The following is a 27,394-nucleotide window of genomic DNA, read 5'->3' on the forward strand; positions in this document are numbered from 1 at the left end:
CCCGTTAATATTCATTAATCCCCTATCAATATTCATGTCACGGTATCGCTCTCGCGTCTCGAGATAGTCGCGAGGAGTTCGACAACAACCCGATTGGAGCAGGTTGCGAGCCTATACCTATATGCGAGATATTCATCTCCATCTCTATACACTTTGGGCTGTGCCGAAAATACATCGCGCGAAAATCGCGCACGCGATCAAGACGTATCTACAGAACCAGCACAACGACGAACGAGAGGCACGTATACATACGAGGATGAAGCTTGGCTATATTTGCAGCCGCGAACATCGGCTGCACATGATGTAAGCCCACAGTGTTCCCGAGAGTGTCGTGATTGCTTGCCGCTAATCACGACCTCCAATCGATTTTTATTATATCTCGCTCGCGTGTCCTTACTGTTTCTTCTTCTTCCTTTTTTTTTGTTTCGCGAACAATGACCGAACAAGTTTGGGACTATGTCCCGGAGAAATGGGAGCACATTGACCAATCGGTGAGTCGGTGATCCCTCCCTCCTTTCACGGCATCCTTGACCCTCGTTGCGTAAGTACCGCAAGTTTTTTGTGCAAAACTACTCATTCCTCAACATACCCCCGTGAAAGGACCCGAATAACCCCTCGATGTGACACATCAGCGAGAAGCACGTGATCCACGTATGATTTACGACGTGGAAAAATGTCCGATATCTCGTAATGCAAAACGGGATCTATAACTAAATTTGCGATCGTATCGCGATTTCCGTCGTGCTCCGAAAAGTTGTTCCCCGGAAGGGAGATCATCGAAACCACGCGATTTCGTTATCTAATTCGAAAACAAAATCGCAATCAACAGGCATGATATTATATCATTTATCATAAATTTTAATCGTATTCACGAGTATTTTACATAACATTTTTATTTTTGTTACTTACGATATATAGACCGCCATACAGCGGCTCGTTATTGCGCGTGTCGCGATGAAAGACTGTCGGCAGGATGAAAAAGGAGGAATTAAGTCGCGAAATGATGCCGACGGATCAAATCCTTCCTGGAAATCGATTCGCAAACATTTTCTCTATCTACGTATAACAAAAAAGTGTTAGAACGCTAAATAAGCTAGTGCTTCCTATTTTTAAACTAGTTTATTGGCACAATAAAGATATGACAATTTATGGGCTTGTTCGGAGGTACGATGTTTTATTTGTCTTCGATACATGGCGTGGCACAAACCTGTATACACGTTCCCCTTGTTGACTGAAAATCAGCCTGTTCTACTTCTATTTTTTCTGCCGCTATACCGTTCTGTAGGTATTTCTATATAAACGTGAGAAAATAGAGGCGTCTCTCAAAAAGAGAATATTTGATCTATCTCTCTAATATTCCGAACATTTACATATGACGGACGGAAAAGATATCTGAAATTTATTTCTGAAATAATGCGAAATCCTGTGAGAATGTTTGAATCTCGTGCCAGGAAGTTACGTTAAGGTAACGGCCCGCTCAGGCGTAGAATGATCCTGCGGGAAGCGAAATGGCGGGGTGTTCGAATCTTCCTCCCGATATGTTTCAAGGTACTTGGAGCCGTCACAACTTTTTTCAATAGTTAGATATCGGCTATAGACTACTCGCACCTAACAAATTCATTAATTCTTTGGCGAAAAATACAGGACGTCGCATCGCGATTTTCGCGAGAGGTCCACTTCCAGAGCTATCGCCATTAGAGATGCGACATCCCAGCCTCCCTGATCCTCCCATTTCATATCCTTTCCCCCTTCTAATCCCCTTGAATTGTTCTGTCTTCTCTACTGATGCAGCATCACGTTTCGTTTCCCTTCTCAGAAACTGTTGGAATCTCGGCGATATGAGGCTGATTTCGGCTGACGCCACACGATCGATTTTCAATTCTCATGCGCGTTACCATTTCGAAAGACGAACACCTTCAGATGGCGCTAAAAACGCCTCGGATAAAATTATTTCGCCGAAGTTTGTTAAGGTCAGATGTCTCTCGATATTGTTCTCGGGCAGTTAATAATCGGGCAGCAGTCGTTTGCCAAGTACCAGTATCGAAATTGCCGTTTTGCTAGGCAAGTGTAAGAGAGAGAGAGATCAGGGTCGGGGTCGAGGCCAGGGTCAAATTCAAGGTCAGGGTCAAGGTCAAGGGTGAACTGACGAAATGAAGACGAAGAACAGGTCGTTATTCAGCAGGATATGCAAGTGTTACAGCAAGAAGGAAATGTCGTACGAACCGGATGTACGGAGATACGAGATCAGGGACTCGGGAACGTCCCTTCGAGATCCGGACGCGAGTCTAAATCCGACAGACGAGGTAATTTGTACGTTTCTTTTGCATAGGATTTCACGTGAGGTAAATACATCGCTATTCGGGCGTCTTTATTCCTGATACTTAGATACTTTGGATTTCTCTCGCACAATTGTGTCTTATTAGTGCGTGAATTTAATTGCCAAAATGAAAGAAAAAAATAGTCGTATCGTTAGTTTGTTAGAAATGCATTTGATGCGTCTTATTAGTCGTAATTCAATTTTCCGCATGTTTATTGTGTATTTGGATTTTTTCCTTGTGAAGACTTCATTGCGAATTTAATTAAAGGAATAATTCTTAATTAGTAACTCTGATCTAGTTTTATTACACAATATGTTTCATATGAAAAAATCCATGTACAGCGTTATTATTTCAATACATATATGTGATTTTGTTATATGTGATTATATTCACATTTTATATATTAAAATATTAATTTTTGAAAAAAAAATGTATAATATTTTCTTAAGAGCAGATTTACTAGGTGCTTCTTAGTTCTGTGTTTTTAAAGATATTTTAAACGAAACAATTGAAAATTTTTAAGATGTTTCTAAGATATATATTTTAAAGAAATCTTAAAAAATACACGAAGTAAACGAATAGAGAAATATAAATTATCATATTTCTCTTTTTTTGTCTTGATTATTATCGATTTCCGAGAGTAACATGTTCATTTTGAAAATAACCGTATGTTCTCAGCGCATGTCATTGTGGTGTCCATATATCATCATACAATATTTCGTTTCTGACCTTTCTCAAGAATTATTTATATTTTTAAAGGAAGGTATTTATTTCTTGCGAACACACATATGGAACACGGATATATGCCCGGAGCAAACTTGGTAATTTTCATAACAATCGCTAATGAATAATCATTATCGTATCAGGTTATGAAGAAAGCATTTGTACATTTTGACTAAATGCGCGAATTAAAAACGTGCAATATGTTGCGTAAAATAATTGAAGATAAATTAAAACTTCACTGATAATATAAAAAAAAAACATGTAATTGATTTGATTAAAATAATTTGATAACTGCAAATAATTAGAGATTTCTTATCGGAGATACATTTGCTTATGTAAGAAATTATATCAATCAGCTAGTACAATCTTAGCACAATGATTCCAGCCAGTTACGGTACTCATTCGAAGACCTTGTTGCAAGAGCAACGAAGTGGAAATGTGCACCCCGGAAGTGTCTAACCAGGCAATCTAATCTTTTTATATTATATTATATTATATTAGTTTATATCAAATTAATAGATTCTAAAAGTATAAAATTGTAGGAAAAGAGAGAAAAAGAAAGAGGGTAATAGAAAATATTAGCAGATAATAGATATTAAAGATAGTAATATGATCCTCCTATGAAATATATATTTTGATTCCTAAATGTTTGCGACTTTCTAAATTAAATTTATAAAAATATTACATTTCGATTAAATTCTATAAATTAAATTTATAGAAACGTAATAAATCAGGAGATTCATATTATTAAAAAAATTCTCTATTTTTATACGACGTGACAAAAACAGCTTGCTTCGTCTTAATAACTGTTTCACTTAGGAAGAGTCATATTAATAAAAGAAATAGATATTAAAATGTCTTCTCATTTCGATAAAAAAACGTTATTGAATTGTTTTAATTTAATGCGTGTTTTATTTAATCAAAAATTACCTAAATTATTGCTTGAAATGAGGGTCAATATGGGATCTAGGGGTCGAATATAGATAATTAATTTGTTTGAAAATGATATGCTGAGTCCATCCGGTCCATCCTCATAGTCGGTCACACATTAATATATTATTACTTTGTATAAAGGACTTGTATAAAGGATCTCAAACGCTCCGACTCGATGCCAATTTAAAACTCTTAATTGAGATATCTAAAGTTCATATTTTCTAAGAAACGTGATATACAGTGACTCATTAGGAAAAAATTTGTGCTGTTAGCGAAAGAGGAAGATTGTGCGAGTAAGCTATTCTTCCTCCTGTTTTTGTCACCGGACGCGTTTCGATAGATGAATACCACTGGGATTACTAGGATTACAAGTACAGAAAGTATTTTGTATGTTTACGTAATATTTAGCGTGACGCGTAATTTTCAATTGAGAAATACGTTATTGATGAGTAGACAATACGTCGCTAAATTAATAATAGCGCGTTTGACGTGCTCGCGTGACGTCACCGACGTTGAATATTAATAACGCGATACAAGTGTTATCTCATTCTGTTCTGTTAAAGAGCTTCTTAAAGCATGAAAAAAAGTTCTCGGTTTGTCGCATTGTAACGGCACTGCATTACAATTTTTTCTCCTCGCCTGCGAAGAAGTTAGTTTTTGGAAGCGTTTTCAGGAATTTTGTATTCTTAATATATCTCTACGTTTCTTCTTGCATAATAAATCGTAAGTTTACCGCGGCACCTTTTACTCCTTTTTTTTTGTATTTTAATTACGCATCTTATTGCGTGGACCCAACAAGTTTCAGAAAATAATGAGAATCATTTATTGTAGAATCGTAAATCATTTATAAACAAAAATTATATCATCAGTTCGATATCTTTCGGTCATTCAGCAGCGCTTTTCAGATGTACTTATCTCTTAAGATATGACTTATATGAAAGTTTTTTTATTGGTCAAATATTATAATCTTTATATCGTGTTTTTTCTTCATCTTGCTTACTATTTTTTCCCTTGAATACAGATATTCTCTTTTGGAAGCAATTTTTGCCTACTTTCTCTCGCAATTTCTTTCAATTATCTTCTTCTGTTGAAGATAAGCCCTTCTCAAGTCCAGAATTTGTTATAAGCATCCCATTGTAAACTATAAGTAGTCGTATATACTTTTCAATTTTGTTCAGAATTTGTCAAGATTTCTCACGTGATAGACGCACACTTCGCCAGTTTGCTCGTGCTCCTTTTTCTCAATCACGAGCGCAAAAAAAAAGATTGGGGTGTAAAAAAATTAAATCATTATCCGTTCATGTGACTAACCGAGATGCTTCTATTACCTGCATCGACCATTGGTCGCCGTATATCATGTATTATATTACCATGCACAGTTCATAGAAGTAATGACTGTAACCACATCGTGCACGGCTATTACGTAACATCGCGACGATCCTGTTTCACGCGACGTTCGAAGTGTTCGCTGAATCCTATCTGTCTCCACTTACTTCGATCGTATACAATTGTAAAACGTATTCTTGTCGCATTAGGCACGACGCACTCGGCCGCAAGGCTAAGTAACTCGAGGCTGTTATCTAAAGGATTGGGTCGTTGCATATAAAATGTGGGACTTCAAAAAAGTTTTACGGCACACTCTCGCAAGTGTCTCGCGATAACCAAGTCGCGTGTGCGAGGTGATATGATTCGTTCGTAAAATAAATCTTTTTGTTTTGTTTTTCGCGAAAAATGCTGCGACTTCTCAAGTTGCGAACACAAATTAGGAAACTCGTACGTTCCTCTTCATGACTTTGAAGTGGGGTGTAACGTTTTTGTAAAAAATACGCGATAAGATAATATGTTAATTAAAAAAACAAATGCCGGAAGTCTTTTAACTTAAATTGTTACTATCTTTAAGAGTAGTAGCTTAGAAGTTTGAAACCTCTCGACTTTCAAGGCACGGATGAGCTCGGAATCACGCACGTGAGCGCGAGGTGCGTACGTGAACATTCGAACGTACGCACTTTTCTCGTACGCGGCAAAGACAGAGAGAAAGAAAGAGAGAAAGAGAGAGAGAGAGACACGCCTAAAATATATGCCAAAACTACTGTGGACATCCTTTCAACGTTTCCCGCCATATGTATAGCCGACGACGAACGTTAACCGCAGTTTCTTCGCTAGACATAATATTTGCGCAACAAATATATCGAGGATGATTAAGTACCGTTTATCATCTTTACTACGTTACAGAAGCGAATGCATTATATATCGCGCAGTCGAAGAACGTATGTGTTATGATAACCCTAACAAAATATTGGAGGCCTAAAGACAATCTTATCTAAACACACGGACTTTGATCGTCGTCGATAAAAGAAAAAAAGAGATTTTTATGCGCGAAGCTCGTCGTTCACACGAATAATGTTTCGGCATTTATCGAGGAACGAAAAATCCGTGTTGATACGCAAATCCACCGGATGAACGATATAATCGGGAACCGTTGTTTAGCTTGTGCCACGCGGAGTCATCGATAAGACGATTATCAATTACAACTCTGACAGGGTTATCAACGTCAGTTGATAACGAGTTCATTGAAAAGAAAAAAAAATCCCCGTCTGGCTCGATATTTGTGTACAAAATCTGATTTTTTTCGGACAAGAGCTGCTCTCTCCGACCTTTCTCACTAAAATAAGAGATCTGGGATTTTACGCTGTGTCGTAATGTATAATTGGAAAAAAAAGGAGCGAAATACACAGAAATTATTTTTCTGGAAGAGAATTCGTATTTATTAACACGAGACGTAAACCTGCGTCGTTTACTCTCCATCTGGATACTAATGGCGTGTTCGCAATGTCAGAGCCATTATTCCTGTTACGTCCATTTCTATCATTGCAAATTAATTTCAGTCTGGATTTAACTTACCTTTTATCTTTTTCTAACTCTTGGAACTGAGAAAAGATAAAAAGTAAATTAAACTTAGATTAAAGTTAATCTGCATTGGTAGAAATAGACATTAGAACGGAAATTGTCATCAAGAATTTGATAATATCGGAAGATAACTCAGAAAAGATAAGGAACTAATTGTATAAGTATTAATGTTGAACGATTTAACAAATAATAACATATCGAGAAATATTTATTTCGTATTCATTATTAAAATAGATATCTGCGTGACATTTTATAAAACAAAGACAATCAGTTTAAAAAGAACTTCTTTCTCCGTAAAAAACGAATAAGTCAAAATTATATGTGATTATAAAAATTATTTCATTGTAGTTTCCTTTCCTACAGATATCCTCGTATTCGTTACATTTACAATTTACAATGCAAAAGAAAATATTGCACTTTTGTTATATTTATTCTTCGTTCAATGCTTCTCCATAATTAATAAGATATCGAAACTAAATTGCAATAACGACGACTAAGACGAACGCTATCTTATCGATCGTGGCTTATCCGGCTTATGTTTATTGACAGTGCAGAGAGACATAAAGTTTAATAAGGCTCAATGTCTTAGTACGAAGTAATCTCTTTCGCAGAATTACAGATAACATGACGCTACGTGCTCAATTGCATCAGATTTTTAACGATTGATTCACACGACGCTTAAAATTCGCCAAAATGAAAACAATTCTGAATTAAAAACAACAAAATGCAGCTAAATATTATATTTGTAATATCATGTAATTTCATCGTTTATCGTCTAGTTTAGATTTACGTCAGGCGTATAATTTTTTACCCCATTAAAAATGCGAAAGGAAAGGGAAAATCATGAAGAGAAAGAGAGAATCGTTAAATTAACAAGATATACACTGAAGAAAAGAAAGAGTCTCTGAGATAATTGTTTAAAGAAATTCACTGAAAAAAAATATAGAGAGAGCTAGAGAGAGCGAAGCAGTTTGTACAGTAGCAGCACATTTTCGTCTCTTTAAGGAGAGACGTGGTGACGTCACCAGCGAGGGATTGAACGGGCGAGCCCCCGTAGGTCGACCAATCGCGACCAGACTTTCGCTCCCACATGTTCAAACCCGCTAGAATGTTGCATCACCCTTTAAATACTCCGTCTGGAGCGATGGATTTCATCACGATGTGATGCAATCGATCTTCTATAAATTTTCTAGTATTAATTAATTAATTAACGATCAATACAGCTCTGCCATCTGATGGTACGCACTTGAATTCATCCATAAATGTTTCTTTTTTTTCATTCATAAGAATGATATAGATTAATCGAATAGAATTTTATATATAAGCCGCTGTAAAATTGCTATAAAAAGAAATTTTAGAGCGGTTTGTACAAACAATATTCAATTTTAGTGACTTTTTATTTAAAATAGATATTAAATTACTTCCTCCAAATTTAATCATAATATTTTATTGACTAATATGTTCAACGATAAAATTCGTAATACAATTTTTCAAATCTCGTTAAAATTATTTTCCATAGAATATCTAAAAGAAATCTTGTTGAGGATTAAAGGCGACTCGAAGGAAGGAAACGGTATACTTTATCGTATACTTAAGTAATTAACGAAAATAAAATTAATTATTGGTTGGTCAGACAGTTCAGACAGTGATAAGTACGGGAAATACCCGCTTCAGGAAACGTTTGATCCATTTGCCCTTGAGGACGAGCCTCCACCTTAACAGCGAATGCATGCGAGGGGAAAGTCACCCCTCTTTCGCTGCTATCTATTGCCACCCCACGCACTTCTTCCACCACTAACCGATTGGCCGCAGTGCCGGCTCATTACATTAGAAACTGGTTGACCTCACGTTTTACGATATTTAACTAAAAATCTTCATACTATTAAAATATAAATAAAAAGAATAAAAATATTAAGTATTATTAAATTTTCTATTTAATTTAATCTTCAATGCGTTAAAAAAGAATTATTTATTAAATTATTTATTAAATTGAAAATAAATTGAGTAATCTTAAAATTAATTAAGTAACTGAAAAAGAGAGAAAATAAAGCGCGTTATCTCAATTTTAATTCCGATAAAATAAGTTCTATGTATAAACAGCTTTTTTCAATAAATATATAATTTTTCAAATATTAATGCGCAAAAAATTTCGATGGTAATGAGTTTTAAGTACATGTACATATTTACACTTGATTACCTCACTAATCATATTATTCACACAAATTGTCATGTTTATAGTATTCATACAATCTCTCATAAAGTGTACTCAAAATATAAAATGCGATAATATCTGAAGATAACCAAAATCGAAAAGGATATTATAACAAAATAAAAAATCAAAAGATAATCGAGAGTTTACCTACACACACACACTTTATGTATGAGTGTCACATAAAACTAAATCTTTCAGGAATTTAATTTTTTCACACGTAATAATCCAATATAATAATAGATAAATATTTTCCGTTAAATGTCTTCGTAGAAAAAGGACAAATCTTTTGGTAACTAGCTGGGTAAAATCGCGGGTGAATCGAGGAACCACGTTCATCACTGGTATCATTGCCTCCTCCATGGCCTCCTTTCACCCCACTATGAACACACAGTTCCATTCCCTCCAACAGAATCGCGCTCGTGGGGAACGGACGGACAGGCGCCGTCGGCCGTCGTTCCAGCCAGTCGCGATACAAAGTTCAAAGGGACAGCTTGTAACTCGTATATTCATCAGGAATCGGAAACTTCACTACTTCCTAGTTGAGCTAAGCTAAGTCCGTCGACCACATCGACGACGCAGTCGAAAAAATACGTAGGAAAGAGAAATAAATCGACGTGCGTTCGATTTACGTTTTTTCTCCTGTCGCTGGTCGTTCAAGTCAGCAATCACGAAGCTGCTCGAGGGCTGTGCTACCGAGTGCGAGGTTGGGAGGGCCATGAAGACGTCCACGTTATCGTGCGATGACTTGATCAAGCAGGAGGTGAGCTAGTGATCGAGTAATGGATGATTAGAAGGAGCAAAATATGTGGTATCCATGTCTCTGTGTATGTCTGTTTGTTGTGGCATTGTGTACACTTGGATTAGAAGACGTTTGAGAAAAGCTCGGTAAATTAAGCGTAAGACTCAGGTCAGTTAAAAAAAAAACGAAGGTGAAATCGCAGGTGTTTCATCATATAAATAATTGGCGTAATATTATGTTGTATATTTGTTTAGTGGCCCTATAATTCCTATGACAGTTGAACCAGATTGAATTTAAAATTGAATTTTTATCATGCATTTCTTCGAGTCACCTGCACTTGGAATGTATCGAGAGAAGATTAGGGATGTCGAGGACAGGATAGATTGTAAAATTGGAGCCAAGGTTAGAAAGCAAGGTCGGAGAGAACATTAAAAGGTGGAGAAAAGAGGAAAAAAGAGAGGAGAAAGCGATATTTATGGTTATGGCAGGACCAAAGTAATTTATTGATTATTTGTGTGTGCATTAAAATAGTGTGAGAGGCAAGAGTTCAAAGGACAAGATTAGAGGAATGGGTCACCGACCTATATATATGTATATATAGCAGGATGCAAAAAATTCAAAACTCTTGAGGGAAAGAAATTAAAAAAGTATAAAGTACAATAATGGATTAACAGTAAAATAATTCTCAATTTTGTCTCAATTTTCTCAATTATAATTAAAAGTGTGGTAGTCAAATAAAAAAATACTAAAATTATTTAAATATTAAATATTCGAAGAGTCGCCGAGTGAAAATTTATAGCGATGGAAGAAAAATGTCTGTGTGTGATTATGTCGAATGATAAATCGACTTTTTTTCAAATTTTGATTACATAATTTATAAAGTGTTAGAAATGATATTAGAGATAAGCGAATAGATTAAAAGGATTAAAAAATCAGAAAAAAACTAATTCGGAAAATGAAAGTTCGATAGAAAAAAAAACGAGTTCTAAAAGAATTCAAATGGTAATAAGAGATTATACGATGACCAATGATATCGTGGTGATTCTATAATTATATTGTTAAAAGATTGAAAAATTTTACGAAGATTTTTAGAGTCAAACTCCTTACATATTGTTTATATTTTTAAAAAGTCAAACGAAATAAACAGATACTTCCGATATCATAAGTGACTTGAGAAATTAAGCTTAATTGAGGCAATTAAAAATTGAATGACATCACTTGTACCGCGCGATGGAACAATGTATAACTTCAAAATATTCCATGGAATTATTATTGTACAATGGATCCGTTATCGCACTTCATAATTTTCTACAAAAGCAGAAATAGATATGAAAACATATAAATAATAGAAGTTTCAAGAAAACGAAAATTTATTAACCGACAGCTACAATCGCATGTGCGCGAAAGGATGCTGTGTGATATAATTGATTTCGCGTAAGAAACGCACGTCTCTCTCAAATGTCAACAGCGTAATAACGGAATCATTAAATCATATTCGCTGAGAATCGTCTCGTATATCATACTGTAACGTTGGCGAGTAATAAGAAAATAGGCAAATGATTTAGTGGCTGTTGCTGCAATAAACAAGCAGAATTCTATTAACTGGAAGAACGAGACTGATATAATTTGGTATTACACAGAAATTATCTGACGCATGATCCAATTAAAAATTAACTGACATATTGCCTTTTCTCGTTTGATCGGCACTACGCGCCGCTATTTATTTTCAAGGAGAAATAACAAGTAAAAAAAAATTACATAATACACATATGTTATGAAGTGGGAAATAGATGATGGAATCAGGCTAGATAGGCTGGAGGATAAGAATGGAATGCAGTTAAGGGTTAAATGTATAGCTGCGTGTATCAGACGAGTTCGCAGTCACAAGGCGGCTTATTCCAATGCGCGATTCATTTATTTTCTTCGCTTTTTTTTGCGAGCAGCTTTGAAAGTAGTTGAATCATGCAATTACCTACGTAAACGAGACTAAACGGTAAGTGCGAATGCAAATCGGTATTATCGAGAGAAACTCTGACCGTTGTACTTTATTCTCTGAGACGTCTTCAATCGTATACTTAATTCGACGCGATTTAATCAAATTTCGTAATAACATATGGATAATACATAAGTATGTCCAATACATTTCTTATTAATTATATAAATATATATTTATAAATTAATAGAATATGTATTTAAAAATATATATTTAGATATATTTATCACAAATTATCAAACGCTTTATATTTTGCATTATATTTTGCAATAATATATTCTATTTTCGTTCAGAACTTGTGACACGCATTATATCGCGCGATGAGTTGTAAATGAATTGATTAATGACGAAAAGAGTGCGAATCTAAACCTCCGACACGTTCTGCCACGTGTATTAACCCACGTACTTTTGCATGCGGTGCGTGCTATCGCATATTCTACTATGTTATCCATTCATGATGGATTCTATTGGTCGGCGGGCGGGTGTGTCGGTGACGTCAGAAATCGATGCTTCATTACGGTCTCGGTGGGAGAAAGAACGTACGAAATTGGCGGGAAATATGATATCTCTCAATCGTTTCAAGTGTCCTCTTCCGTTCAATTAAATATATCTTCTACTTTTTACCAAATATTTACTGAATTATAACAAAACAATATGCAAAGAGAAATCGTAGCGTCTAAACAAGTTGTTACTTTTCACTTTTCATCCCCATATTCCATTTTTTTTTAACGTACACTTTAACATATGCTTAAATACACGTCCTCTCATTTATAAATTCCTCACAGTTTCTCGAAAACTTCAAGCCTTAATGCTCGCAGCGGTAAAGAAAGATAAGAAAGCTTGTTCTTGAGTGTGCTACATTAAAATGTACTTAAGATCAAGTTCTCTTATATATTTTTTTTTACATCGAGCATTGAAACTTTCGCGAAACAATGAGGAATTTATAAAGAAACGTCAGATTATTGTTCAAAATAATTTTAACGTATAGAGACATGAGAAATATTTCCTATCCAAGAATTAGAGAATCGTCATTTTTTTCTATAAAGGGTTAACGCGCAGTTTAACACAATCGCTCCTAAAATTCATAGAAAGCACGATTCGGAGTTGGTCCGGGAGTTGAACTTCTCGCTGACGTTTGATGTCGGGGGTCAACGGGGAAAAGACCGATCGTTTTTCGCGTTCGAAGTCTTTCCCGGTATTATATGCGCATCGGAGTAAGAGCGAGAGCGTTATGCAATGCTCGCAATGTTCGGCGTTCGGCGGCGGCCGCGTTGCGCGGCGCGCGTGGTGCCTAAGGACGACTCAAGGTCACCCAATAACACCGCCGCGCGCGGATCGATAACGAGTCTCATCGTTCGTTTCTCCGTTCGCAGATACGAGATGCCTGCAAGGACCTCGTCCTATCCGATGACCAGCTCCGGCTGGTCATGCAGAAGCTCACCTACGAGATCAACAGGGGCCTGTCGAAGGAGACCCACGAGGACGCGATCGTCAAGTGCTTCACTACCTACGTGCAAGATCTGCCGAACGGCACCGGTAAATGAAAAAACATGGCAACGGCCGTAAATCACAGTGCACTTTGAGATAATTTTAATAGTGTCGCAAGAAAAATATGTGGAATTTAGACAAAATCGGGCGTAATTCATGTTGCCCAAAATCTTCATGTAAAAATGGAATGTAAAACTTCATCAAGCGTGCATGTAATTGTACTTTAGTATTAAGATTTATTTATGACAGTGATATTGTCTTTATTGAAATCGCGATGATTATCGGCATGTAAGCCGGAAATGAAGCGTATCTTTACAAACTTAGAGAGATTAGATTCTGAAGAAAAAAAGATAGATTATATAGAAAGATAGAATTCATTGAACCGTGCAAGATTGTGTTTTATTATTATTTCTCTAGCTTAAACAAAAATATATACAAAAATATATATCGAAAATTAATTAAATTATTTCATTTTGTTTAAACTTATTGAGATAGTTAATATGAAAACTAAAAATTAATTTGAGAAACAGAGAAATATCAAATATCGATAAAGAAGAATTGAAACAAAATTGTTCAGGTCTTGAAAGAAAGTGTAAATTAACGGTTACTAATTTTTCTTCTTAGAGAAGGGCAACTTCCTGGCGCTCGATCTGGGCGGTACAAATTTTAGAGTGTTGCTGATCACACTGGATGGTCAGAATTTCGATATGAAAAGCAAGATCTACGCGATACCCCAAAGTTTGATGCTCGGAACCGGTATCCAGCTGTTCGACCATATCGCTCAGTGTTTGGCATTGTTCGTAAAGGACCTGAACATGCAGAACGAGGTGCTACCGTTAGGCTTCACCTTCAGCTTCCCCCTGACCCAATACGGGTTGACACAGGGCCACCTGGTGAGGTGGACCAAGGGTTTCGATTGTAGTGGCGTGATCGGGGAGGATGTCGTTGGCCTTCTCGAAGACGCGATTAGTAGAAGAAAAGTAAGTGCGACATTATGAGCAAATCTAACTCTTTTTCTTTCAAATCTAACTCTTTTGTTATTCTACAATTGTTATTCTCGATTGTTGTAAGAGACGTTTGAAAATATTAATATTTATGTTATACAAGGATAAATTAAACGGCCCGAATATAATTATTCCATATTTCCCACAGGACGTTAAAATCGACGTGTGCGCAATCTTAAATGACACCACCGGCACTTTAATGTCATGCGCTTGGAAGAATCAAAACTGTCGAGTCGGCTTAATCGTCGGTACGTATACATTTATTTTTATTAAGAAATTTCACACATAATAAATTATTTATTATCGTGGCAATATAAATATCAATTAATGTAGGTGAATAAATTGTATTCAAACCGAGGGGTAAACCGCTGAGGGCATTTCATTGAGGCATTGCTAAGAATTACTGGGAGTTAGTGGACATTGGTGGGCATTGATGCGCCTTATGGGGCCCATTAATTCCTAGTAATTTCTAGCAATGCCTCGACGAAATGCCCTCAGCGGTTCAAACCCCTCGATTCAAACTCAAATAAGTTTGCAAAATTTAATGCTAGATCACGTAATAAAGTAATAATATTGCCGAATAAAATTAAACTCTCGGCGTAAATTTTATCGCTAGTTCTATCCTCGAATATTAAATACATTATATATAAATTTGTTTATCTTTTTTATAATTTATTTGAAATGAATAAAGTTCTCACGCAATCGCAGGTACTGGAAGCAACGCCTGCTACGTCGAAAAGACAAAGAACGTGGAGTGCGCGATTCCAGGCAACTATGCCGATCACAAGCCCCACATGCTCATCAACACAGAATGGGGTGCGTTTGGCGAACATGACACGTTAGACTTCGTGACAACCGAGTTCGATCGTGCCATAGACGAGAACTCCATCAACCCTACCAAGCAGCTGTTTGAGAAAATGATCTCGGGAATGTATATGGGTGAACTGGCGAGGCTGGTTCTCGAGAAACTGGTGAACGCTGGTCTTCTCTTCGGCGGCAAATGCTCGCCCGATCTCAGAAAACGCGGCAAATTCTTCACGAAATATGTCTCCGAGATCGAAAAGTAAATATCGATTTATTTTAATCGCGTATATATAGTTAAAGATCTCTCCAGTCTCCTCGTAAAAGCTACGGATGGATTATGTACGAGATGGAGCCGTGATTCTTAATTCGTTCGCGTGTTTGCTTGTTTAATAAAATTAATCATATAAAAACATTACTTATCGATAATTAAATAGAAAAAAAGACAAAAAAATTGTCAAAAATTCTCATCCCGTGTGATTGAAAATTAACGGAAAAAGGATCGAGTTAACGATTATTAAAATATTGCATCTGTATTTCAGCGATCCGAAGGGAAGGTACACGAATTGCCGGGAAATATTGGCCGAGCTAGGAATGCGGAATGTGACCGATCAGGATTGCGAGAATGTGAGATACGTATGCTCGGTGGTGTCGAGGAGAGCAGCGCATCTGTCGAGCGCGGGGATAGCGACGTTGCTGAACAAAATAGGAGAGAATAACATCACGGTGGGCATCGACGGATCGGTGTACCGATTCCACCCGCACTTCCACGATCTCATGAAGGCGAAGATCAGCGAGCTTCAGAACTACAAGGTGAGAGAACGATAATGTAGAAAATGGAAGAGTATTACGATTACAAACCAGTACTCTTGATCTTACATGCAACACATCCAAAGCGTTAGATGAAGCAAAATTGGAGCACAAGATTTTAAGCCAGAAACTAATCAGGAGTATATAACGGAAATTGTGTTTGTTCAAGGAAACAAACCTTTTCGGATGAAATAATGAGTGAAATAACGCTATCCGACGAACAGAATATTACTTAGAATTTTATTATTTGTTCCCACAGAAAAAAAAGAAGTCAAATCAAAACTTATATATTCAAATTAACGCGTTCGTGTTGTTTCGTATATATGCAGGATACTCTAATCTTTTTATAAGAATTTGATAATCTTAAATTTCAATATTACATTACTTTTTGGTTGAACTATGTATATAAAATGACTTTGTTCAAGCAAATTTTCTTCGTTTACGCAATCTCATTTCAAGATTTCCACATTAAAACTAAAGATATTGTCCAATAAAGAATATTCTTTTTTTTTCTATGCACTGATTTCAACTTGTTTGTTGCAGTTCGACTTGATGCTCTCGGAGGACGGTAGCGGCCGTGGCGCCGCATTGGTCGCCGCAGTGGCGGCGCAGAAGCGGTGAAGACGCGGTTGTCGGTAGCGAGCTAGCTGCAATTCAATTCAATTACATGTACTATAAAATCGAACGACGGTATGAGAGAACTGATCGAGTGAGTGAATAAGGAACGAGTGAGAGCGACCGAGTACGGTGAAACAAATTTGGAGATCTTTCTTGTGTTCGTTTTAGCTGCACTTTTTACGCTCCGTCTTCTTCCTTCTTTTAAGACCGTTTTTTTAGATCTTCTGAGGCTTCTTCAAAGTCTGTTAGAAAAACGACCCACAGACGTATTCAAATGTCGGAGATATAGATTACGGGTCCGTTTTTTATATATAAAAAAAAAGATTTTAACGTAATACGCATTGGCACGCGTGTTGCCTGCCTTGTTTTGAGAGTGCAGTTTAAAGGAGATGAACAGAATCCAAAAAAAGAAAAAAATATTGCGCGATGAATTTCTTGTACATAGAGCACAAAAAACAATAACTTAGCAGATTAGAGGACGGTGATTACTTAGTTAATGTTCTTGCGAGAAACCGGAAAATCAAGGATGTAGAAATCCTTCCTGCGGCGGTCCAGTACGACGATCGCTAATTAGCGTGATTCATTAATGATTCGCATTATCGATTCGTTAGCGTGAGCGGTTAATTAGCCCGTGATTCTGCGAGGAAATATTAGCGAGAGAGAGAGAGAGAGAGCGTTAGATGTATTTGAATAAAAATGAGAAAATTGCCGGATATATTGAACCGGCAAGAAAAAATGTCGAGTGGCTGTGTTGTCAATTGTTGATTGTTAATAAAAATATTGAGATGAGTGTAAACGAATTAAATCGATAAATAGATCGTAGCGATGAAACGGCAAGAAATTAACACAGATTCGAGAATAAACAAAGTTTTCCATCGATATTCTGTACTGTTTCAGTTGGTCCTTTCATTTTATTACACGATACATCCTTGAATCACCGAATATTTTTGCTTCAAATTTTCCACCGATTTGAAAATGATCTCAAGGTATATATCGAGTTGGCTTTATAGCTATCGGTCGAAGATAGCATACGTATGAAAAATTAAATTTCAAGGAGAAAAAAAATATTATAGACCGCGCGACATCATATTATTCAATTAACTGCAAATAAATTTAAATAGAATTTTATCTTAAAACATAGCTGCGCGACAATACGCAAAACTGTAAAGTTTAATGTTGGAAAGTTCGAAATTATCATAAAAAATTTTATCTAAAAAGAAATTAAATTTACTTCATCCTATATTAGTTATCTTTTATTTATTTACGCCTTGTATATTATATTATTAAGTTATTAGATATCTCTGATGATTGCATGCGAGATAAAGCATTCGGGGAATATTGCCGGCTATTAATCAAGCGTGTGTCTCCTTATCATTATCGCGATAAAGCCTAATGAGATAAATGATAAGGTTTGAGAGTGGCGTCGGTTTTTCAGTGCGCTTGTTTTCAACGACACCGTGTACATTTCGAAATTCTGAAATCCGGCAATTCTTATAAAATTCGCGAGCTTTTTTCGTCGCTATGCTGCGACGACTGCGAGCACTCAAGTCGGTGAGTACTTACTAAAATATAATTTTAAGTCAAAAGCTAATGAAGCGTGACACGAGATTAAAATAATTTTCCTGTTTAATACTTTCGATCTTATATTTCATCCTCAGTTTTAATGAAGATGAATTTGTAATTAATCGAAGGATTTATAGATAATATTACTATAAGCAAAAATTATATTCCATTATTCGTAAGATTACATAGAACAGAAATTTTTAGAGAGAATATTTAAAAAAATATTTTCTTTCTCTGAGGAAAAAAATATTTTAATAAAAAGTAAAATGTATATTGTATAACAACGATATTTGAGAGTGATTCCTCCTTACTGCCGTGTGAGACGTCGCTGGAAATTATTTATGGAAACGAGAAAGCGGAAAAGAGAGGGAAAGCGAGTGTGAGTGAGCGAGTACACGCGTACGTCATCAATATCGCCCTCGAACTAGTGACTTTTTTACACTTAGAACATTATTGACGTTGTTGTTACGTACAAGTTCCTGTTGAGAATAAATTATCGTACAAATAAACAGACATTTCTTTTCATTGCTATTGAATTGCTCTATATGAAAAGTTACACATTTTGGAAAAATTAATTCTATAAACGAGAAAATATTGGTTTTGCGGTTTGGTCGATGCTGCGTCGATTTTTTATAATATAAAACAATTTAAAAATGAAGATATTTTTGTCTTTATATTTTAGCATCGTGGACACAAGGCTTTTATGAGTTTAATGTAAGGGTTCCCGATTTTTCTTATCAGGAAGGTCACGTTAAAATCTTTGTAATGACCCGGGGGTCGGATAAGTTTTATTTTTGAAAATAATATCAAGACAAAAATATCTTCAATTTTTAATTCTTTTATATTATAAAAAAAATCGACGCAGCATCGACCAAACAGTATTTTCTCGTTTATAGAATTAATGGACACAAGGCGCTCGGTCGTACCGTCGCGATATCCTCTGCCGCGTGTCTATTAACATCGTCGGGTGTACCCCTCGCACAGGCGCGCACCGCGCACGTGAGCCCGGTGTCGCCACCTGGTGCACCTTCGATCGTCATCGTGGGGGGAACCGGGAAGGGGACACGTCAAAGTCGCGGAAAGCCGCTGCCGCTCGTCGTTGTCGGGGAAAAATCCGTTTCGCCGCGCGATGAGGCGCGACTGGACGGCACTGCTACGCGGGAACGTCACGCGAGTCCGCGGATGAGAGCAAGGGTGTTGTGCGCGCGAGTGTGTATCCCCCGCGAGCGAGTTAACATGATCAGCGGCATTCAGATCGCCCTGAAGAATGCCATTGACGTGGTGAGTGATAATCGGTCGGTGGTGGCGACGGCGACGGGGTCTGCTGCGCGAATCGCGCAGTTGCGCTCCGTCCTTGCGCTCCCGCGATAACGAATATGTTAATGAATTTTCCTCCCGCGGCAAGAGAGAGAGAGAGAGAGAGAGAGAGGAACCTTGACACGGGTTGCGTGCGGCGTTTGATACGGCGCGCCCGATTTTGCGATCGCTTGGGAAAAACTGATCGAACACGATATATCGCCGGAAAGGAAGTGTTTACGAACCAGGCCATTCGTATCGTAATATATTTCCGCATTGAGTTGCTATCAGGGCAGCATATGTGGACTGACAGTAGAGTCCATAGACATAATTCATTTAAACTCGAACGTAGGTTGTACACTAGATTAAGGTTGCGCCTTTAAAACAGTATGTATTCTCCCGCATTCGTACGTTTATTCCCGTAATGTTTTCACAGTTAGAGATGCTCTTCAAATTTTTTAGTTAAAGTATATCTTTCGATATTTCAGAGAATCGTTCGACACTTCTTTCAACTCCATCAGTGAGTCATAAACTTATACGATAAAAACAAAAGCAAATACACAAAAATAAGTGGATGAAAAAAATATACGATAAGTCGATAGAATAAGGGTAAAATAAATATGAAATCCTTATTTTCCGTCTGAACGAAAAGTAAGGGCGTTCGCATCGAGTCGGGCAACGTAAATTGACGATTCGGAGTTACCGATAACGTTTATCACGAGTGCAATTTTACTTAAAAATGCTCCTTTTACGCGAGTCTATAATCTCTTCCGTTCTTTTATATATTTATATGATAAAAAATGCGATTAAAATTAAAAAATATCTTGACAACTTTTTTAACGTGTATTTGACTTAGTATTATTGATAATTCTCGACCTAATTGTTGATATATAATTTACGACCTTCTGATTAAACGTACGAATTTCAAAACTGTCGCCCGAGACTTTTCCCACCCTTTAAACTTGTTGTTGAAAATCTCGTCAGATTACTCTGGAAAATAAATTACGTTTTGCATATCTCGATTCAACATAATTGCATCCTGCGTTTCCAGATAGCCCCACCGGCGACACCGTTGCAGGACTTCACCTACCACTGGAAACAATTGATGAACTTCTATGTGAGTCATCTGACCGATTGCAAGGTGCCCGTGCAAAACACCAGCATACCCCGACATCTGGACGTGCTGCTGGATATCTTGTTGCAAGAGGAGAAGGAGGAGAATGAACCGGGGCCTTGCCTGGAGTATCTCTTGCAGCACAAACTCCTGGACCTCCTGGCGACTCTGGCCAGCGCGGAGACGCCACCTGGCATGCGAACGGTCTGCCTCGCCTTTCTGCGAAAACTTCTCGGCAGGTCAAAGTATCCCTTGTTGCATCACGCGTCCATCTACGCGCCGATACAACGATTAGTGGCACTCTGCAACGGCAATCCACCGTCGCCGATCGAGGCCGAGGAGGTACAATTAACGAATCGATTCACTGCGATTTATTACGACACTGTACGAGATACTTGAAGGAGTTTGGTCCAAATTCACCAACAAAACGAGAAATTTACGACTGCGAGGAATCACAATTACCTAAAGAGACTTTTCTTGCTCTGTATAATTAATATTTTGCACGTAAAGGCATCGTCAATTGCGAAACAGACTTTGTGAAACAGATCACTTGAATTTTAATCGAAGCAAAAATTGTTTCTAGAAAAATAGGAGTAGAAAACTTTTATTTCTCTTTGCCTAAGATGAGTTTTAAAAATTATTATTTTCTTATGTCAATTTCTACTAATGTTGATTAACATTAATCCCGGTTTAACTTGCTTCTTATCTTCTAATTCATAGAACTAGAAAAAGATAAAAAATAAGTTGAACCGACCGACTGTTCTTTTTTCGAAGAACTTCCTGAATGGTGTGCACATTGGTGCAATGGGTTAGAGTGAAACAAAACATACTTGTCTCACTCTAAAGGTGCCTTTTCACGTTGACGCTCGACGCTCATTTTCAGCAAGCAAAAATCTTTAGAAATAATATCTTTTATTTATATATGTATCCATAAAATATTATTACTTGAAGATATTACTTGAAAATAATTAATATTTTACGTATTTCGAAGTCTATGTTTGATCGTACTGGGACGATTAACGAAGATTCAGCGACGATGCTGAATATTAAACAAATTTAACTTTATTTCTTCGACGCTGGCGTCAAAGCGAAACCATCACGTTCACCTTGTTGACGCTCATATTCAGCGTCTCATGAATTGGCACCTTAACTTATTACATTACATTAATGTGCACCAGTTCAAGAAGTTCGAAAAAAAAAAACTAACCTCGAGATTAAAGTTAATCTACATTGGTAGAAATAAACATTAACGGTTACTCTCTCTCATTCTTTTTCGTATATTTGCAGAACTCGACAGTTTTCCGATTTATTTCTTAATCGATACTTTTTATTCGGCTCGCTTGTTATATCCAAAATCGGCGCGTATCTAAACCGGCGATCTATTTGCTGCGCTCGACGCTCATTTACAATTGATTTGAAAAATTTATACATTTACTTACGTAATCTGCAAGCAGCTCACTGGATCCGCCGCATCCCGCTCTGGCTCCGTAGCTCCGCGTATCCTTCTCGTCGTGGAAAACTTAATCCTCGTCGCTCCGTAGAATCGAGAGAGAGAGACGCGGTAGCCAAGCCAGGATACACTTTCCAGAATTGGCGTTCACTCACAATCGTCCACAATCGCTCACAAACACTCCCGAGATTTCCACGCGTTCAACGGACGCGAAACGAGAAGTTCCGAAAGTCGCGATCTCCGGCTAACTTCACTTTCCTTCACGTCGTCGCGTCGGCCGGGCGAAGCCTACGGTGGCGGCGAGGCTAACCCAGCGATTTCGAAGCACACGTATTTACGCACGAAGCACACGCACGTCGAGCCTACGATTCGTCCCGATAATGCTCAGCGACGGGAAACAGTCCCGGAGACGATCTCGGATAGGATCGGCCTCCGATCTCTCTTCGCTCCACGCAGTCCGCGCGCGGAACATCTCGCGGAATCGCACGTCGACGCTCGCACCTCCGCCGGCGCGAAACGGTACGCTTCGAATGCGCGCTCGGCCGGTCCCGCGCCTCTTCGGCCGCCTCTTCGGTTTCGCGCCACCGATCGACGCGCGCGCGCGCCGCGTCGATTTCAAAATGTCGACCAGTCGACGCATCGTTCGTTTTTCTAGGGAAAGGAAGCCGATCCACTTCCCGATCACTGTTTCACGATTGTTCTCCTCGAGCCCACGCGCGTCACGAGACGCGCGCACGTTAACCGACGTGAAATAAAATGCACTTCGAAAATGTACGATACTCTCTCGGCTAGCTTTTTTTTCCCCCCTCTATTTCGCTGTGCGTCGCGCACACGACTGCGGCATCCCGCGATTCCGAGATGTCTCGATGTACTCACGCACTCGTTGTTCTCCTCGATAGCGTCCTAGGACGCTCGGCTATGATCACGAACGACGATCGGCTCTGTCTTGCAAAAATCGGGAAAAATCGCGAGTTACGATGAGGCACAATGCGCGTACGAGCGTCACCACAACGCGAGACGTTTGAGCTTCGAATGGACGGTTCGGGATAATCGGGGTTCGGTTAATCTCGTTTAGCCTCGGCCGCGCTCGGTATCACGCCACCGATCGTGTTTAAGCGCGATTTCAAGATGTAGATTTAATTTTCGCTGTTGCAGCAAAATTACTGCTGCAGCAGCCGCATATTTTATATGAAAACGCCAGAGCTTTATTGCCCGTGGCCAATTATTCAATTTTACGAACGCGAAGCTTGCTTTGCTCGTAAAATAGAGAAGCTTTGTTGAAGAAACTATTTTAGAAATAAATGAATATATGCAGATATATATATAAATGTACTTATTAATATCTCAGGAAAGAATTATGAAATATAGAATAATTCTACGAAGTGAGACAATAAGTAGATGCTTTCCATTTACATTAAAACTCAGATAAATCTCACTTGTGACATCATTCTGTCTTTATTATTCATTAATTGTCAAAAAGGATAGAACGACATCACAAGTGAGAATTATCTGAGTTTTGATGTAAATGGAAAGCACCTAATATTTAATAGATTTGTAAATAAAAAAACGGTTATTTCTTACAATATATAGCTTCATACGGTGTTATTTACGTCTGCTATATAATTGCTTTTGCACGAGAGACATAATTATTCATTATCATTATTCATGAATTATTTGTGAATAATTTTGATAATGTAATATTCATAAATTATTTCTCTTCCTCTCGTGCATAAATAATTTACGAATAATTTCCTGGAACATCACAATTGCAGAAATATTAATCATAAATCACTTGAAAAAGTTTTTAATTTCCGAAGCGAGTGCTTGGCGAATGTTTTAAAATGTCTGATATCTCAAGAAAGAAAAGGCTCTTTATTTTAATTTCTCTTCCTCCCCTCCTCGTGGATCTTTTCCACCTTGCTTGTAGAAATATGAATCTTTTGCTAAAGGAAGATAATCTATTCTCAACACACTTTGCATTGACGGCAAAAATATAACTGCCTTGACAAGATAAAAATTAATTGTCATAATAATTTACAGATTCAGAGAAATTATTTTCGGCGAATAGAATTAGTGTATTCTTCGACAAATTTTTCTTTACTGTCCTCATCGAAATTTATTACGATGATCTAATCGCCGTCACCACTAATTATATCTCAAATTTGAAATAATTAACGAGGTATCTCGAGTTGATGTATTGATACTAAAATCACATGCATCAATAAGTCACAAATAAATTTGTGACTTATTGATGTATGTGCTCTTGGAAGGATTAGTATAAAAATACCGACTTTTTAGTTGATAGTAATATCAAAATTGTTTACATCGATCAATTGAAGTGCAAATATTAATATTTGCTAAAGAAATATCTGCTCTCTTTATAGGTGCAGTTTCTGTTAACAATCTGCTTCCTGGTGTGCAAATATCCTCACGTGACCAACATCATCAATGACGCGCCAGTTGTGCAAGCAGTCAACAATCCAGCCAAGAAAGATAATGAGAGGACGGAGATCCAGAGGGTGACGTATGTCCCGACTAGGAAGAGAAACAATTCCAATCCCTTGTTCGAGCCCTTGGACACCCAAGCGATCACGTTGGTCAGCCCGAATCTCTTTGATAAGGAACGCCGAAGACTACCACGTTCGAATCATGTTTTCAAGACGACCGCGTCGGATCCCGGACGCTTGTCCAGAAGATCGAACGAGTCCGTGTCCTCGAGGGAGGAGAGCATCTCGTCGAGTCCCCTGGCCCAAAAGTCCGTTTGCGACTCGCCCTCGTTGGACACGAAGAGCAACGGGCAATGGGAGGAGAAGAGCGGGGGAGACTCCTCCGGGAATAAAATCGACGAACACCTGCAAAACCTGCGCGACTTACGGTTGGATACCGACTGCAGTGTCTACGACGACGCGAGTTACGTGGCGGGTGATAGTCAGAGTTTAAAGTCGCCGAAGATGCCGGAAAAGTCAAAGTGTCTCTTACTGGACTCCCTGATGAGCTACTTAAATAGCGCGGTAAAGAATGCTGCATCCTTTCTGTTAACAAAATTAACTAATTAGCTGATTGTAATCATAACATGTACATAATAAATGTAATAATCAATCTCTCTTTCTCTGTTCCCCGTTTCCAGGACAACACCGTGAGAATACGAGCGTGCGAGGGAATAATGGTCCTGGCGTCCCTGGATGATCCCTCGTTCGCGCAAACGGTGGCCAGGAGCGAGCTATCAACGATAGTCTCGACACGTCTGGAGAATCTGTTCAACGCCATCCCGGCGCACGTGGACCACCTGGATATCTACAACGTGGACGTCACGTGGGGTCTGGACTCGCCGCTATGGACCCAGGAAAAGAAGTTTCCCGGTTGCCGGCAAGTGGCAGCATTCTTCATGTGGTACGACTACTGCAACCAGCTGATCAGGGAAGCTCAGATGGAACTCGCCGAGATATTGGCGAGGACCATTCGAGTGATGTTCTTCGAGAGGATAGTGACGCCCGCCCTGGCCGACCACCACGTCGTACTTATCACAGCTCTTGTTGCCAAGTGCTTGAAGGAAACTACCTCCTCTATACTGTGCACAGGTATGTGCGCGATAATCCTAAAAACAATCTAAAACAAAATAAAATCTCTGGGAAGTTCGCAAGTTTTAATATAGCCATCTAAGAGCAGTTTACAACGTAATTCTCAGTTAAAACTATTCTTAAAAAATTTCTGTATCTCGAGTTTCAAAATTTTCGAAAATATATATCATTGGATTACCCTATATACCTTTAACGATTTTTCAGAGGTGAGTTACTGGTTGGTCGGGCAAGACAGAGATTCGGAAATACCAAACGTGTGGACGTCGCCGGTATTGCACAGACTGATAGAGAACTGCTTCACGGACAGTAACGATCTCACGGTAGAAACGTTGAAATTGTTCGAAGAGGCAATAGACAAAAGAAATGAGCACATATTGCATTGTCTCTTACTGATCTATGTGTCCACGCGAGCGTATTACGATAACACCGCTGCCGATAGTGCTATCGCTTCATGGAGCGACGAGGAGGACGAAAGAGAGAAGGAGAAGAAAGGATCTCTGGATCTTTCCTACGAGCAAAATCACAGCCGTACTTTGGCACCGAGTAATATCCACCGAGTTATCAATTGGTAAAATATGATTAATTAAAAATATTGCATTAATAAAAAGATCTTCTTTCATAAATAAGTGTGTAGGCATTAATTGCTCGAGTCTAAATGCAAAGATGTGCCGCTCTTTATCTTCAGGGAATTAGATAAACGAAGAGCACAAGAATGCGAAAATAACACAATGAAATGATCTTTGTTTCAGTTTCCTGTCGTTGATGCCGCGTTACTTGCAAACAGACCCGGACGTCAATAACTACGAGAAGTACATGCCAGCTTGGGAGCAGCAGTACACCTCGGTGCTTTCCGACTGCGCTCTGATGGCGTGGCCGTTGGAAGCGGTAATGGTAGACGACTCTGCGAGTTCCGACTCGCGACCGGAAGCCGATCATTGCTCGGGCCGATTTTACATGGGGCCGTTCCTGAGCATGCTCTTCGACAAGACCAGCAACATGCCGAAACAGACGTACGAAGTCAATTTAGAGATCACAGGATTGATCTCCAGATTGGCGCTACTCCCGCACCCGTACCTGCACGAGTTTCTGCTGAATCCCCTGCTACCTCTGATACCCGGCACAAAGAGTCTGTTCTCGTGCTTACAGAAGGTTGTCAAGCAGCTCGTTAGTGAAATACCAAAGACACCGGAGAGTAAGATAATGCTGGCGGAGACGAGGCAAAGATTGCTGAGTACCTGTTCTCAAGAAGAGTGAGTGCAATTAATCCATTTTATCACAGATTGATATTTTTTCTTATTTTCTTGCACTAAATATATTCATAATTAATTATCAAGCTAAAACTCTGTCAAAGTAAACTCCTGCTTTTTAAAACTAATTGTAAGATAAAATTCTACTATCTGGTTTATATTCATGAAGCTTAAAATGAAAGAAGTTATTTTTTAAACAATTTATACAAAATTACACGTTGTTTTATATATATTATATATTAACTGTCCTTTCATGTTTTGTGTGTTTTAGGGAGAAAGAGAACATTCTATATGAAAGCGCTGTAGTAACGGAGGAATTTTGCAAAGATCTTGCAGCCATAGCATACGTCAAGTATCATCATTCTGTTTAGCAAACTTCTACGTATTTGTTAGATAGAATGGCAATACTTGTGAATAATTTATATAGATATCAATATATCAAAATCATATAACTACTTGTATTTTAAGTAGCAAATACCTTTTGTGATGACTTTGTAAGATACATAAATCTCTAATTAAGTATATGACGCAAGATACATTTAATTAATTAAACTATTATCAAGAATCGTATTTTATTTTATACTGTTTTATTCAAACCCT

At 38.1% G+C, this 27,394-nt stretch overlaps 3 protein-coding genes across 6 annotated transcripts in view; 2 read left to right on the top strand and 1 right to left on the bottom strand.

The window, feature by feature from the left end:
- Window positions 1-22,928, bottom strand: part of LOC139775649 (BRISC complex subunit FAM175B) — a 28,810-nt gene extending 5,882 nt beyond the window's left edge. The window contains exon 1 of the mRNA XM_071711828.1: window positions 21,959-22,928. The gene's annotated coding sequence lies outside the window, so the exon portion shown is untranslated. The remainder of the gene's footprint in view (window positions 1-21,958) is intronic.
- Window positions 345-17,425, top strand: Hex-a (Hexokinase A). 4 transcript variants are annotated; one of them, XM_071711825.1, is made up of 7 exons: window positions 345-491; window positions 13,199-13,361; window positions 13,938-14,293; window positions 14,466-14,565; window positions 15,026-15,380; window positions 15,661-15,931; window positions 16,472-17,425. In XM_071711825.1, the coding sequence occupies exons 1-7, from the start codon at window positions 435-437 to the stop codon at window positions 16,547-16,549; spliced, it is 1,380 nt and encodes a 459-aa protein (XP_071567926.1). In that variant the 5' UTR covers window positions 345-434; the 3' UTR covers window positions 16,550-17,425. The 4 variants fall into 4 exon arrangements, with proteins under 4 accessions (XP_071567926.1, XP_071567925.1, XP_071567927.1 ...); XM_071711824.1 differs by lacking the exon at window positions 345-491 and adding an exon at window positions 1,980-2,303; XM_071711826.1 differs by lacking the exon at window positions 345-491 and adding an exon at window positions 9,514-9,853.
- On the top strand, window positions 19,331-27,364 carry LOC139775647 (FHF complex subunit HOOK interacting protein 2A). Its single transcript, XM_071711823.1, has 7 exons — window positions 19,331-19,390; window positions 20,457-20,861; window positions 24,354-24,980; window positions 25,097-25,547; window positions 25,752-26,115; window positions 26,297-26,797; window positions 27,066-27,364. The coding sequence occupies exons 1-7, from the start codon at window positions 19,346-19,348 to the stop codon at window positions 27,163-27,165; spliced, it is 2,493 nt and encodes an 830-aa protein (XP_071567924.1). The 5' UTR covers window positions 19,331-19,345; the 3' UTR covers window positions 27,166-27,364.
- The last annotated feature ends 30 nt before the right edge of the window (window positions 27,365-27,394 follow it).

Source organism: Temnothorax nylanderi, unplaced genomic scaffold (assembly GCF_030848795.1).
Source record: "Temnothorax nylanderi isolate EJ_2023f unplaced genomic scaffold, tnyl_v1.0 TNYL_tig0102_pilon, whole genome shotgun sequence".
NCBI lineage: Eukaryota > Metazoa > Arthropoda > Insecta > Hymenoptera > Formicidae > Temnothorax > Temnothorax nylanderi.

Bases quoted from the DNA above. Each gene is read 5' to 3' on its own strand.
- LOC139775647 (XM_071711823.1), top strand. From the start codon at position 19,346: ATGATCAGCGGCATTCAGATCGCCCTGAAGAATGCCATTGACGTG. The intron at 24,981-25,096 runs GTAAAGAATGCT...CCCCGTTTCCAG, and splicing joins TGAGCTACTTAAATAGCGCG to GACAACACCGTGAGAATACG. The intron at 26,116-26,296 runs GTAAAATATGAT...TCTTTGTTTCAG, and splicing joins ATCCACCGAGTTATCAATTG to TTTCCTGTCGTTGATGCCGC.
- Hex-a (XM_071711824.1), top strand. From the start codon at position 2,151: ATGAAGACGAAGAACAGGTCGTTATTCAGCAGGATATGCAAGTGTTAC. The intron at 14,294-14,465 runs GTAAGTGCGACA...TATTTCCCACAG, and splicing joins ACGCGATTAGTAGAAGAAAA to GACGTTAAAATCGACGTGTG. The intron at 15,932-16,471 runs GTGAGAGAACGA...TGTTTGTTGCAG, and splicing joins GCGAGCTTCAGAACTACAAG to TTCGACTTGATGCTCTCGGA.